Source organism: Benincasa hispida, chromosome 11 (genome assembly GCF_009727055.1).
Source record: "Benincasa hispida cultivar B227 chromosome 11, ASM972705v1, whole genome shotgun sequence".
NCBI lineage: Eukaryota > Viridiplantae > Streptophyta > Magnoliopsida > Cucurbitales > Cucurbitaceae > Benincasa > Benincasa hispida.
The window spans coordinates 74,922,072-74,937,631 of NC_052359.1; the positions used below are offsets into that span (position 1 = coordinate 74,922,072).

Genomic DNA, 15,560 nt, shown 5'->3' on the forward strand with positions numbered 1-15,560 from the left:
CACATTTGTCATTTTAAAAATCATTATGAATACATGCTTTTAATGATTCAAAACTAATTTTGATAAAATGAAAGTTGCATTATATTTAAAATTATAAATAAAATATTAAGTGTGTGTTTGAAATATATTTTTAAGTATTTAATTTAAAAAATAAATTATTTTAGAAGAAATTTGAGTGTTGGATAATTATTTAAAACAATTTTTTAAATGTATTTTAATTAGTTTCTTTTTCTAAAATGATAGAATAAAAATGAGTATTTTAAAAAATACTTTTTTCAAACTAACCGAACTCTCAATTAATTTTAACATAAATTTGGAGAGTTATTATAGCAATTTCAAAATTATTAGCAAACATACACTTAGATACCTGTGATTAACTCGAATCTTGGTTATCAAAATTTGTACTTACAACCTCACTATAGAACTATATGCTCAGCTTCTCTGTTCTTGAACCTAAGAAAATGAGCTCTATTTAAATTAACATGGAATCAAGTCAAAGACTAAAAAGTAAAAACCAGCAAAATTCTCTCATAAACCTTTCTGCACCCTGAAAATCACTCTCAGATGGAAAAAAGATACAAACTTTTTCCCTTTTTTTAAAAAGAAAGAATGACGAAAGATGGAAGGTATATGAAGAAATGGAAAAGTTAGTGAGTGGAGGAGGAGGCTATGGTGAAATTACAGGAAGGAGAGAGAGAGAGAGAGAGAGAGAGATACAAAAAGAAGGAACGAGGAAGGCGGTGGCGTACCCACTACAGGAGAATCAGCAATAGAAAAATAGGGGAAAGAAGAAAGAAAGTGGTAGCATCAATCAAATATGATTAAAAAAGGAGGGGTTTTTTCTTTTTTTGAAGGAAAAGGACGTAAGGGGGAGGTTGGAATTTGGAATGGTCTAAACGTCACGCTTCTTCTACTCTTCTCTCTCTTCTCTTCCCCCACCTCATCTGACCAACAAAACCAAGTTTTAATTTCAAAAAATAAAGCTCTAAATTCAATGTGGGCCTGTTGAAATTTTCCTCTATTTGGGTGGGAGAAAGAGAGAATTCCCCTTTTTTTACTTTAGAATTTGATCAAAAAGTCAAAAAGGTTTCGCTATTTATCTCCATACCCCTTCTGGGTAGGGTTTTGTTTGCGCTGTTCTTGGGATTTTTCCACCTTCCGGATGTCGATTCATTTGTGAAAGTGAAATCCCATCTCGTGGTTTCTTTTTTTTAGGTGTGGGGTTTGAGTTTTATGGTGTTTGATTACAGATATGGTTCATAGTTTTGCTGGGTTTTGTTTGTGTTGAGCTCATCCATGAGTTGATAGCTGAAGTTTTGATGTCTCTGGATTGAGAAGTTGTTTGTGACTTTGGGATTTCAGGAGTTTCAACGAACTGGGTTTGAGTTATTTTGTTAGAATTTGACGAGTTTTTCTTGTTGAGTGATTTCTGTTTTTCCCGTGGTGGTGATGATGGTGATTGATGGGTAGTAGAACAGTGAAGATTGGTGCAGACAATTTAAACAAAACGGTGAACGGGATGCCTAGCTTCGTTTCTTCGATGCCTACGGCCAATAATTCCATGTAACCTTCTTGCCTTGTGTATTGTCTATCTACTTTAATTTGAATTATCGAATAAGTATGTTGCCTACAGTGTTTAAATTTAATTTTGCAGTAAACGTACTTGGCTTTTTAATGAGCCTGTCTGTCTTTCTGCTTGTACTTAATTCTTACTTGATAAACTAATTGTGCTTTATTAATTCATTGAGAGGACATAGGACCTTAAGACTATTAATACCTGCTTTAATTTCAATGGGGCACTTTGTTTAATTCCATCGGTTGACCATAGCAACGTTGAAGAATTCTATTAGGCCATCATGTGCTACAGGAGAGTTGTAGCTTATGCTTTGTTCAATCACTTAAGAAGCCTATGGAAGGGAAACACTAGGTTCTTAAGCTCTCAGTCCAATGAATGAAATAAACTTTTTATTGATATATGAAAAGTAAGAAAAAGTTTAAGGATACAACCTCCCTAAGAGGGAGAAACAAATAGAAAACGGCCCAAAAAGAACCAACCTCCCTTAAGCTCTCGGTCTACGTTTTTTTTGGCTTCAAATCTATGTTCTCTAAACATGAACCAATTTGGAGGGAGTACGCTGTCAGGATGATGTAACGATTCGATTTCACCTTGCTACATAACTTTCCCAACTTGGGAAATAGAGATGGAAGTAATATTGAAACTGCATATGTAAGTTAGAGTAACTTCCTTTGTGCATTTGAGTTTAGTGCCAAGGAAGATGTGATTCTTAACGGGACTGGCAAACAAAGATGGATATATATTACTAATGGTAAATATTGTTATTTGTGGAGATTCAGAAGTCTTTTGCAGACGAGCTATCCCTTTGGTTACCTACCTTATTTTCTATGTTTTGTTCTTTCTTTCACAGTTTGCTCCTTTTTGGAGTTTGTATTTTTTGAGCAATAGTCTATTTTTGTTTCATGAGTGCAGCGTCCTGTTTCTGGTTTAAAAAATAGATTTATATGTGAAATATGAGAGGAATATAAATGCTTCTGGCTGGAGTTTTTGCTAACTCTTTTTTCATTGTCGATGCACTCCAACTCGAAAGTTCTCTATTTATTTTGATTTAGTTTTGTTACATTACACATTAAAATGCAACTTGCTAAACACATGATACCGTGTGTATATGTATGCATGCATGATGCATATGCTCTTTTTTATACTTGTGATGAGTTTTTTATTCAGAAACTTTTTATTCACATCACAAAAATTCTTCTCAATTTCAAGGTACAACTGCCTTAAGTTGCTTCAGTTATTCTTTGAATATGTGACTTAGAGCATCTTGAACATTTACTGTGTCTTAGCATATTCATTTGTTAAGTTAAATCCCTAGTTGAATGTCAAGTATAACTTAAAGACCGATTTGCTCAGTCAATTCACATTCTTGAGTTCAAGAAACATTTTGCCCTTCCAGACCCCAGTTATAGTTTTGTGGATGCATGGTTATGTTTTGATGCATCCCTTAACTTCCACTTCCTTGCTAGGATCTTCTGTTCATCTTTTGCATTATTGTTGGAATTTTCTTTTTCATACTTGATGGTCTTTTTCACTTTCATTTTCAGGGGTGCAGAGGGGAGCTCTATTCCTTCATCTCGGATGTCAGACTTAAGAACACTTGAGCAAACTCTAGGATTTCACATAGAAGATGTAGACCTTACTAGAAGTATGTAACAATGTTTTATTTTGTTATGGAACTTTAGGCTTTTGATTACTTGTGTACTTCCAAAGTAGTTTCCGTGATCATCTATTTGTCTCATTTCACTCTTGATGTTGTATTATTGAGTACACAATTAGTGTATACTGAACTTCTTATGATTAAGTTATCTCGATAATTCCTCTGCTATGTTTTTAGCGTTACTAAGAAAAGTTTTAATTAGCTGACCCCTAACAAATATGCCAAAGAACACACCTAATTCTTGTTCCATTTCATTTCCAGCTTTTTATTGCTGGCTTTATTTGTTGAACCTTAATTCTTTGTCATCTCTTTCTGTTCCATCTGCAATCTGTTTATTACTCCTTCATTTGACTAGATATCTAAAGCTTTCTTGTGACTCTTCTTACCATATGATACTTAAAGTTGCTTAGATTCTTTTTCCAATGATGTATTTGTCCTTTTATATATAACTAAGTATTCATCCATTATATAGAACAGCAAAAGCTACATTTTCTCTTGGTTCATAAAATATAAATCTCTCAAAAGTCTGATTGCTCTTATCTTCTCTGTTCTTCCTCTGTTCCTGTCATTCTTCTTCTGCTAATATCTTTTCTTACCAAATATACTTGCTCTAGATCCTTTGTATAATCAGATAAAGTCAAATAGTTCGACTTTGAACAACAACATCCAATTTGGTTCTTTAATTAAGGTACTGTTTTACCTGTTCTTACTTTTATTTTTTTTATAGAAAGGTTTATTGGGTTTTGCTTTGCACTTGCATTTGATGAAAATTAACATTCCCCTGACATAACTATAATGGAATTCAGCCACTTGCATCCACTGATGTAAATCTGCCAACTGCTATCATGGGGTCTCAAACACTGCCATTACAGAAAGAATCAAATCCAAATTTGGTTTCTACCTCTGGTGGTTCTCGTGAAAACTGGGGAGAGTCTAATATGGCAGATACTGGCACAAGAACTGATACCTCCACAGATGACACAGATGACAAAAGTCAAAGGGTAAAGTCCCTTGAGTATGTTAACAGATTAGTTTTACATGGTTCATTTTGGAGATCTTGGTTTATTTTGTTTAATAGTCAATATATACAAGTTTCCTGATATCAATATTATAATTTAAAGTTTAGGTAATTTACCGCTTGATTGAATAGAGCAGCTAGACAACAGTACAAATATACTCTTGGTTTCTTCTTTTCACCATCTCCTTCCTTGTGAGTTGTGTGGGAGGACTTGGGACATGTGGGTGGATTATCTCTTATGAAATTTTTCATAAAATTATGTGAATGCCATCAAACCAGAAAGCCGGTAGCGGTAACTAGATACTAAAATATGTTTAATGATTTTCTGGTTGAATGATTTCATTATCCCAAGTATAATTGTTTAACATTCTTGGATTGTAAGATCATGTTCTTTTATCTTCTGCAGCTTGACAAGGATCAAGGGAACTCACTTGCCGTATACGATTCTAGCAACAAATCGAAAGAAAAAGCAGCAGATCAGAAGGTTATATTTGGAAATAAAATAATTTTACATTGTTTGCTGACTATGTTGATGGATAATTAGCAGCAGCTTGTTCAAGCAACTAATTTGTTGTTTGGCATCATTTCCAGACCCTACGAAGGCTTGCCCAAAATCGTGAAGCTGCTAGAAAAAGTCGTTTAAGGAAAAAAGTAAGCTTCCATTATCATTGCTCTCTATCTCATTCCACTAAATCTCTAAAATTGTAAACTGTCTAGTATTGAACAAGCTGACCTTGTCTGGAGAAGATGACTTCAATGATGGTTGCAGCTACTTCTGCATCATAACTGATATTGATTTAGTTGTTTAGAAATGTTCAGTGAAATTGATCGTATTATGCCTTGGATCTTTATAATTATTTCTTTATCGCTTTCCATCTGTAGGCATATGTTCAGCAGCTAGAAAGTAGCCGACTGAAGCTTAATCAGCTCGAGCAAGAACTACAGCGGGCCCGCCAGCAGGTTGGGTTATGTGAATTTGTGCTTGACCATCATTATAGCACATTACCTTTCAATTTGGTAGGAAAGTGTTAAGATGAACGATCACTTATATCTTTTATCATGATTTGTGCAGGGTATATTTATTTCAAATTCTGGAGACCAAGCTCATTCAATGAGTGGGAATGGTATTGAAGCTTTTTTTCTTTACATGTTATCAGTCGTCATAGCATGTGAATTTTTTTAATGTGACAGTTATTGAGTTATCCTACTGTGTTCGTTCTCAATTTATCCTGTTGAATGTGACTGAGGAGAAAAATGTCTTGCGTTTGGGGGTGGGAGGTAATTTTTAAGGTTTATATGAATGGCTATTTTTTACAATGTTCAAAGTCATAAGTTTGATGTCGTGGCCCAAAGGTCAGTTTTGCCCAACTAGGATGCCCATGCATTCTTGAGTTCCTAGGTATTTTCAATTACCTCCTACCAATGTACCAAAATATGGCCTGGTTGTACCTTTCTCACCAAGCTTTAGTGTGAATCTCTGTTCATTGTTTCCAATTATTATTGATGATGGAAACATCATGTACAAAAAAGGATTAAACCTCAAACTGGTTTTGTACCTGTTTTATCTAATTCTCTGTCACATATTTTCTTCTTTTGGTTTGTAGGGGCCCTAGCATTTGATGTAGAGTATTCACGTTGGTTAGAGGAGCATAACAGGCTGATGAATGAGCTTAGAGCTGCAGTTAATTCACATGCGGGTGACACTGAACTCCGTACCATTGTTGATAATGTGACTACACAGTTCGACGATATCTTCAGGTTGAAAGGCATTGCAGCCAAAGCAGATGTGTTCCACATCTTGTCAGGAATGTGGAAGACACCAGCAGAGCGGTGTTTCCTGTGGATCGGTGGCTTCCGTTCATCCGAAATCCTAAAGGTAAGAAATTCTCTATATATATGCATTTGAAAATAGAGAAGAAAATCTTTGTAGGTTGGTGCACGTAGGTCTAAGAGTACAAGACAAAAAGTTAATTGGTTTCCAACTCTGTATTCCATATAATAAAGTTTGCTTTCTCTAATGTGTAAATTCTAGTTAGTTAAAAATGTGATAGCTATGAGATACACGTTAGGTCTTCTTCCCACCTTCACTTCTTTTTGAGTATTGATTCATGCCAAGTGAAAATTTACATGGAAAAGTGTGTTGGCATGTTCAGTTGTTCTCAAGTAGTGAGCACTGGGCATTAACAAATCGCAACAGTAGTTGTAACATGTTAGATGCCTGTGCAGAAAATTTAGGGTGTGGTTTTTAATACTCCGTGTATGGTAAAAATGCATGCTCCAGTTGATAGTTGATCGTTAAAGCCTTTTAAGAACTTCAAGTCCAAAACTAATTCAGCATGTCCCTCTGGCCATCAAGTTTAATGGTCCTATGCAATCTACTCCATTCATCTTTTTATGATAGTTGATGATTCTGGTAAAATAAATAAATACTTTTATACTTGTTTGATTTTACTTATCAGTTTTTAGTTTATGTAGGCTTTAGATGTAATAAGCCTTGGTCAAAAATCAAGTTCTCTCTCTACCCACCTGTTGTTTTATTACTTGTGTTTTATTTAATTTTATACACCTTTCAATGTCATTGTCAACCATTATGGGTTATGAAGTGGTCGTCTATTCAGATGCTTTTAAGGTGATAGGGTTACACTTATTTTGGCCAATTCCACTTTTTTTAGAGCATTGAATATCCCAAGCATTTTCCAATTACAAATATTGGAGGGTTGGGCAATTTCCCCCTAGATTGGTAACGGGGTGATGGTACACGAAAGTTGGCACGGACACCTACGGTTATTAAGGAAGTCTGATTAAACAGAAGTGGTTAGTCAGGCTACTAGCTTTTCTAATAAAGAGTAATCTGATAATTGCTCACCCGTTTTTGTCCACCTACTTTTGTCACCTTTGAGCTCCACTCAGTCCTCAGATGGTGACACCTCTGACTGTAGGCCCATTCCATTTTTTTGTCTTTCCAGATTTGGTTGGCGATGATGTTCATCTTCAAAGCTATGAAGTGTAGAATGAAGGGTGAGTGTTTTTCTGTTGACTTTGACTCTTGTTGAAACGGTAGGTTTTTTCAAGTTTTGGGAAGGCACCCAGAAAGATTCTTTTGAGTTATCTATGGAACTAGTGGTCAATCTGGATTATCGATGATTTGAGTCCCTATTATTTACCTCACGAAACCAAAAATTCTTTTGGAAAACCTACTGGCATCAATTGCTTCATTTGGGTGACAAGACTTTGACCTAAAGGGGTAGTTACGTTGAAATCACAAAAGTTGCTAAGCACACAAGAAATTGAATCCTTCATTCTTCAAAGAAGAAGACCCTTTATTAATTTCTCAAGGGATCCTTCACTCTTCAAAGCCAGCTTTTTGAGTCCCGTTATCATTCCCTTCCATCTGAATAAGACCCTTTTAGATGTCCAAATGAGGACTTGGCTTCCTTTCTTAAACTGTTGGGTGGCCATTTTTGGCAACTTCAAATTAAATGGAACAACTAGAGCACGCAAAAGATGGTCAGTTCAATGTAGATTCTTCTTGCATGGGTTAGGTTAGATTCAGAGCAGCACGTAATTCATCAAGTGAACATTCCCTACTATTGAAGGTAAATAATTATCAAGATTTGTTCTTTGTACAATCCTCATATTTAAACCAAAATCTTCAACTACCATCCTCACTAATGATAATAACAAGAAGGGACTTGACACTCTACCTTTTGCTTGGTCCCTTTATGTAATGTATTGTGACCACTCACCACTCACCATCAACTTTCCTAAAACCCTTTCAGTTGTGAAGAATCTTTGCAAGGCGCAGCCGATGTCTTAAATTACTGTCAACAGTTTCCCGTTTCTACTTAGAATCGCTTCTCCCTTTATATGTCTAATCGTCCTATTTTTTTTTTCTGATTTCTTTTATAGCAACCTCACTCAAAACTGCAACTTCGTTAATGCAGCTTCTTGTAAACCAATTAGAGCCTTTGGCTGAGCAGCAGCTTATGGGCATCTGCAATCTGCAACAATTATCACAACAGGCAGAAGATGCTCTCTCACAAGGAATGGATGCATTGCAGCAATCCTTGGCTGAAACATTGGCCAGTGCCACACCTGCAACGTCAGGATCGTCTGGGAATGTGGCAAATTATATGGGTCAAATGGCCATGGCAATGGGAAAGCTTGGTACTCTTGAAGGCTTCCTACGCCAGGTAATCCGGTTTTTGATTTGATGCCACTCTATTCGAGCTGGAATTGTTCTTAAGGAAAGAGCTGGAACTGATTTCTGGAGATCACTGGCAAATTCCAAAATATAATGGAGGAAATTATTTCAAATTAAAAAATATATATATAATTGTCATTCATAACATTTTCAATATTTCAGGTGCATTTTATTATATTTACATTGCTTATATCTTACATCAAGTTTCCTCAAAATCTGCAACACAAGTAAAGTTGAAATATTTATCCATGCCTCACTTTCCCTTTTTTCCTCCCCTCATTGGAATTTGCAGGCCGACAATCTTCGTCAACAAACCCTTCAACAAATGCATCGCATATTGACAACCCGTCAATCAGCACGTGCACTTCTTGCTATAAATGACTACTTCTCCCGCCTTAGAGCCCTCAGTTCTCTGTGGCTTGCACGGCCACGAGATTGAGGGGCGTGATAGTTCTCTCTACTTAATCTGCAGACTGAACCAAATTTTATCGTACGAGTGCCTCAAGTGCTACCGTGCCAATTGCATTTCTTCGCTGCTTCTGTCATAGGAATTGTACAATGGATCAAGATGGGTAATGGTATTAGGTAAAGTTTGTGATTGATATATATACATAGCTTCCACATTTGCAGTTGTTAGTGTCGGTGGTGTTGTATGCTTATTACAATAATCTCTTTATGTAGTTAGGTGATGTTGCACAGAACTGAAAGGGAAAATAGGTTGTACCTGTAATTTAGATTTGTATTACATCAGCTTACTACACCAGTAATCATATTTATATGAAATTTTAATGTCCTTTTTGTATGTTTTGTTGATCTAAAATGTCTCAGTTGGAAGGTTACATTTTCTTTTCATTATTTTCCTCTCAAGGCATAAAATAGTAAATGATATCAAGAGCATAGATCAAATACAAGTCCTCTAAAGAGATTCTAAAATAATTAAAATCACTTTTGTCATCTTTAACATCATTTTGCAAATGTTTTTAAATTGCTTTTTCAAACAGATTTTGAACAGATTTAATAAACGTAATTTTGAAATTTTCAAAATCATTGCCATATTTTGAGCAGCACATAATCTATTGGATTATCCAACATCTTCAAAAGTACCTTATTAAATCACCTATATAAAAAGTAAGCATGTCAATCAACTCCCCTTTCCCCCTAAAAATTTAGTACAAGTCGGCTTAGGGGGAAAAAAAATTTTAAGTGCGTCTGATTAGCGATCTAATAACAACTCTTTAAAAATTAATGATTCAATAAAGAGGTAAATTTCACGTTTTAAATGTTAGATTAAGAAATTAAATCCCAGTTTAAAAATTCTTTAATAATACATTCATAAACAATAAAAAGTTGTAGAACCAACTAAATATTAGATTAAATTTTGACTATTATTAATTAATGTGTTATATGTCATAGCTTTCGTATAATTATGATTTTACAAGACCATATTCCTTATAATATATATATTATAAAGAATATGGCATTGTAGTTTCAACAAAAGTAAAACCAGTTTGTTACCTGGAATATGTTATCGAACTTTCTAAATGTAATTCTACCTTAAAATTTTCAAACTCAAAACTTGAATACAATGAAAATACAAAAAACATGATTTTCACAATTTCCAAAATTTGGATACGATAATCCAAAAACAAAACGGCCAGAAAGACATTTGTTGAATCCAAAATATATTAATACAGGTGTAATCAGAGTTCTAATTCTAGGGAAGAATGGATAATCAAAATATATTAAACAGGTGCAGCAGAATTCAATCTTGAAATTTCTTTGTCCTAAGAGCTATACTGTCATCTATCAAAGTGCATCCACCAGGTTAATTAACAAATACTTGATTTGTAAATTAAAGTTGAAATTTAGGAAGCTTATACATACCAAAAGTATAAGCATCAACTTGATCTAACTTTCCTGCCAAAGCTTTTGTTTGGAAATACATCATCTGCCTTCATTCTCTCTTCATTCTCTCTTTCATCATACCATAGGCTGGAAATTTGACGTTAACATATGCTTGTATTAGAGTTTGATATTGGTTGAATCGAGCCACGTAACCTGATACTCTCAACCTATAAAAGATTTTCTCTGCATTGTGTATATCCCCTTCCTTGCATACACCATGATAATCATGTATGAGGTAGACAATGGCTTCATCTGATTTTTTTGAACAGCCTTAACCAAAAAAGAGTCTGCTTTTTCTACTTCCCCAACTTCCACATAGAGCTTCACAACTACATTCCATGTCAACAGACCAATGCGGCAACCGTTGTCTGCCATCTGCTTAACTAGTTCCTTGCCCTTCACCAGCATCTTGTTGCCTGCATAAACCTTCAACATGGTAGAATATTGTTTTGAGGACAGCTTCCATGTTTTTACAATCAAAATTTTTCTCTGCTTCTGGGATGTTCTTCAGCTCTCCCTATGTGACAATGGCAACCATGTATTCTTTGATAGAAGGATTTGACTCACAGATCTTCCAGAGCCTCCTCACTTCATCTTCCATTTGGAGTTCTCCATAAAGGGGAAGTAAAATTCTGCAAGGCCATTGAGAACCTTTAGTGTTAACATCTTCCATCTTCTTTAAAATGGCCTTGGCAATCTTTAAGCCCACCAGAAGCATAGTGCTTAGCTAATATGGAAAGTGCAGAAACATCGAGCTCAATTCCTTCGGTCTTCATTGTATCAACAACTTGTTCCATCCCTATCATGTCATTTGATAGCCCTTTAGCATCTATTAAGATTTTGTAAGAAAACAGAGAAGGCTCGACATTTTCTCTCTCCATCAACAATAAAACATCGACTATTTTCCCCTTGTTGAGGCTCTTGTAAAGAAGCAACTGGTCGCAAACAAATGTTGTGATGGAATCCGAGGTCCTTCATTTTGTTAAATACTTCCTCCGCTTTTTTTACATTGTTGGCGACCACACAGTTAGCCAAAAGAGTTCGGTATATCACCTCCCCTGAAAGGACTTTGGGATATTAGCAATGTAACTCTCTGCCTTATGGAGACCCTGAACCTTTGCAATCAAGTCAAGGCGAGAAACATAATCTCTCAATAAAATCAAGTTGCCCACTAGATTCCAACCACTCTGAAAACTGTGAAACAAATACAGAAATGCCAGCAATGAGTTCAGTAATTGACGAATGAATGTCTAACAAATAGGGAAAAATATTAACCAAATACAATAGCTAGAAAGTTCTTCAGTGTCGAATATTGTACAACCATTTTCATACTAGTAATGACTTTATAAGCCCAACAATATATAAATGTGGATCCAAATGTACTACCAGCAGTTCCGATGATGCTCAACCAAACATCAAACCTACTGAAACTTTTGAAAAAGGCTCTAGCACCATTTCTTGAATGCTATTAAAGCCAGCTTGGCAATTTTTTATACAAGTATTTAATGATGGTACATCTGAAGAATTGATCAACATACTCTGGCTTACTAATTACAAGCCTAACAAACAAATCTTGAAATCATTTTGTGCCTGTTAGACCATATTACAATTGATTCTTGTACTTTTAAGAAATTGATCAACATTTCCATCCTGAAATCCATTGTGTCCACTAATCACATAGTCTAATACAGAGTTCCACAAATTTTAAGAGAAATGAGATCAATTCAAACCTCAAACCACACAAATGAATATCATTGCATGAAAGGTAACATCAAATAAATTTACCTGCAAAGCCTTCCCAAACATTCGGCGTCCACGAAGATTGAGCATGGCAAGAGAGATATCAGCCCACCTTATTTCTTTTCCTTCACTGACCCACTTATCAAGTACAATGGGAACAGATAAACCTGAAGCACTACGAATAGCCTCGAACAACGCTGAAGGAGCACGTATTTTAGGTATCTTTTCAGCAAGATCAGTTTCTACCTCAGGTAAATCCAGTTCATTTTGGGTCCCATCATCATCATCACCAATTTCTGATCCAGAGGTTAGTTCCTCTTCATCATTACTAGCTGCCTTACTATCTTCAAAAGGAATAGTGCTTGGAAGTGTTTCATCAAGTTCAGAAAATACATCTTCCATGTTATCTTCCTCTCCACTTTTCTCAGCACCAGCGTGTGAAGATAGACCATGATTACTAATATAAATCCCAGAGGACGGCCATGTTACAAGATTGTTTCTCTCAAAAGAAATGCATCTATCAGATAAAGCAGCAATGGTTCCAAAACCAGCTACATTTCCTTCCCAAGAATATGGTACCTCTAGTTTGCCAAAGACATGTGAAGTTCTTACTCTATACCCTTGATTCCTGAAAAGAGAGCACAAAAAGATTGTACGGGGAGGGGTCTGAAAAGTTGGAGGTATTATACCTTCTCCACCACAATATACACGTGCATGCATATAGTATATGTATACAGTACATACATACAAAAACAGTCCTTTGAATGATTAATAATGATGGATTTCAGGAAACTGCCATGAGAAAATTTCATGTTTAGGACATTAGAAGAAGAAGAATGTCCAAATTATAGGGATTTCTTCTTTTCTCCTCGATATTACAGCTTTTTACATCCCAATCCCATCTCTACGTTCTTCACTGATTCTAATTTCACGTGGATGCATTTGATTGCTGCTTTTTTATAGATTACATGGAAGGATAGAAACATCCGCCTTTTCAACGACTAGGGTAGCACTTTTGATCACTTTTGTGAACTCATTATCTTTCATGCTATGACCAGGTGCAAATTTACATCCTTATATAGTTCATATAATGTATCTCCTCTTTTGACCGGAATCTTTTGTAACTCCATTGGGTTGGGCTTAGGCCACCTTTTGTAAATTTCAAACATCAATGAATTTTTTTTCTTATATTTAAAAAAAGAAAGGAAAAAAAAAAAAAAAAGAAAAAAAAAATCATCACTCGGACATCTCCCTCAATGATATATCAACCATCATATTTGAAACTCAGAAGTCCAGAAATGCGCATAGCATCATAAATTACGAAGACGGAATCTCAAACTCAGAAATTTGAGAACTTTAGAAGAAAAGAATTTAAAAGAAAAAAAGTTAGAAAACAAACCCCAACCAAAAGAAGCTTTACATTTCAGCTAATATACGAGAAAAAAGAAACACAAATAGAACGCGAAGGTAACAACAAAAACAGAACAAATCACGCATAACTCTTCATTTCCTCCTTTTACGAGCACCGGAAACTCGATCAGAAGCAAGCAAGAACCTTGATGATGCGCAGAGTCAATGAAAACCAATACCCATGAAGCGAATTCAAAATTTTACAGCCAAAACGAGATTAAACTTTGTTTCCTTTGCTTCGCATTACCGAGTGAACAATGTAAGGCACAGAAACAGAGAGGTCTAGTATGAAGAACAGGCGAATAGATGAAGGAAACGAAGCATACCTAAGAGGAGTAGAAGCCCTACGAAGAGCCCACATGGTGGGATGGTATTAGTAGTGAAGAACTCAGAAGACCTCAACAATGGAAGCGAGCGTGAGAGGAGTTGTAAAGGCATTGGCGGGGACGTTGCGTTTAAAGAGTGTTTGGGTTGGATAGGTCCAAAAATTGTTTGGATCCAACTCAATTATTCTAGTGGTAAAATTTTTCAAACTAAATAATCTTTATTAAAAATAATCCAATCCAATCATAAAATATTTGAATTGAGTTGGTTCGCGTTAATTAGATCATGTATTTAAAATTTTGTTTTAAAAATAAGTCAAACCTAAGTATGTAAAAATATAATTTAATTATATTTATATATTAAATTAAGATTAACAACTCAATTTCAATTTATATAATGAAATTTTTTTCTATAGTGTAAAGAAACTATTTTTAAGAGTTTTCGAATAATAAATTATTCAAAAAAATATTAGAATTAAATAAAATTAAAATATATATATATATATATAGTTGTGTTATAAGTAATAAAAAATATATTTTAAAGTTAATAACAAATTCAGGTTGATTTGAGTTATATTAGGTGAACCCATGAACCAACCCAATCTATAAAATTTTCATTTATTTGAACCTAACCTAACCCAAACTGCACGGGTTGGGTTGGATTGGGTTGATCGATTTTTTTGGGTCATCGGATTTTTTGAACACCCCTACTCTTAAACCCTAAAACCCTCAGATGATTGACGAAAATAGGGGTTTAAAGTTGGCCCTTCTGCATTTGGGTATGGTTTTTTTTCTGGCTGTTTTTCTTGTTTTTTGTTTTTAGGCTAAATTGTAAGAAAATGTACCCGAATTTATATTTTGTATAGGGGTGTCTAGAGAGGTTCAATTTTCCTGTAGGAACGGGCCCCATGGGACCCTATCCCGAATGGGATGGCGATTTCCCAATTAGGCGGGAAATGGAAAAGAGAGTCGGAAAAAAAAATTCCCCGTGAGCTAAATGGGGACAGAGAATGCATTCCTCGTCCCCGCCCCACTCCTCATTCCCCGTCCCTGCCCCGGTTAGTCTCTGTTTTTTGTTTAGTATAATTATTTAATGTTATGTTATTATTATTATATAAACATTACATTTAAATTTCAAGTTTGATTGTTTATTCGTCAAAATAATGAATATGTTTAAATTGAATATTTACATTACGATTATATATGAATAATTTGATTTGTATTTGTTTATTTCTACTAAAAAAGTTGATTAGTTTTTTATGCCAAAATTTGAGTAATTTATCTTTAAATTCAAATTGTCATATAAAACTAACCATAATAAACAATTTAGTGATAGAGTCAAACATTTAATTAAAATTTATCCACATTAGCGATTTAAATTAATTGGTTTTTTCCAAAAAAAAGAAAACTTATGGAAAAAATTTTTCCATGGGGAACCCGATCCTCGCAAGTTTCCCGTGCGGAATCTCTGCCCCGATCCTCATAGAGAATTTGACGGGGATGGAGAATGAAATAGGGAACGGGGATGAAGACGGGAAATGACATCTCCAACACTGCCTCTCCCCATGGACATCTATAAGGGTGTTTGTGGGTTAGGTTGGGTTGGATTTAGGGATATTTTAGGACCAACCCTATGCTTCAGTTTGTGTATTTCTCTAACCCTAACCAACTCTTATTAAATTATGAACCCAAACCAAACTAATCCATAAAAAATGGTTTGGATTGGT

The 15,560-nt window shown here is 35.0% G+C and overlaps 1 protein-coding gene and 1 pseudogene across 1 annotated transcript; one reads left to right on the forward strand and one right to left on the reverse strand.

The window, feature by feature from the left end:
• The first annotated feature begins 919 nt into the window (after nt 1-919).
• Nucleotides 920-9,257, forward strand: LOC120090824 (transcription factor HBP-1b(c38)-like). Its single transcript, XM_039048532.1, has 11 exons — nt 920-1,563; nt 3,121-3,221; nt 3,848-3,921; nt 4,040-4,234; nt 4,658-4,735; nt 4,843-4,902; nt 5,134-5,211; nt 5,324-5,375; nt 5,856-6,127; nt 8,196-8,444; nt 8,748-9,257. Exons 1-11 carry the CDS (start codon nt 1,463-1,465, stop codon nt 8,892-8,894), a joined length of 1,407 nt encoding a protein of 468 aa, XP_038904460.1. The 5' UTR covers nt 920-1,462; the 3' UTR covers nt 8,895-9,257.
• An 828-nt stretch (nt 9,258-10,085) lies between these two features.
• Nucleotides 10,086-13,950, reverse strand: LOC120089766 (annotated as a pseudogene).
• Nucleotides 13,951-15,560: the final 1,610 nt, after the last annotated feature.

Coding starts and splice junctions, on each gene's coding strand:
- LOC120090824 (XM_039048532.1), top strand. CDS start 1,463: ATGGGTAGTAGAACAGTGAAGATTGGTGCAGACAATTTAAACAAAACG. Junction 3,222..3,847: donor AGATGTAGACCTTACTAGAA/GTATGTAACAAT, acceptor TACTTGCTCTAG/ATCCTTTGTATAATCAGATA. Junction 5,212..5,323: donor TACAGCGGGCCCGCCAGCAG/GTTGGGTTATGT, acceptor TGATTTGTGCAG/GGTATATTTATTTCAAATTC.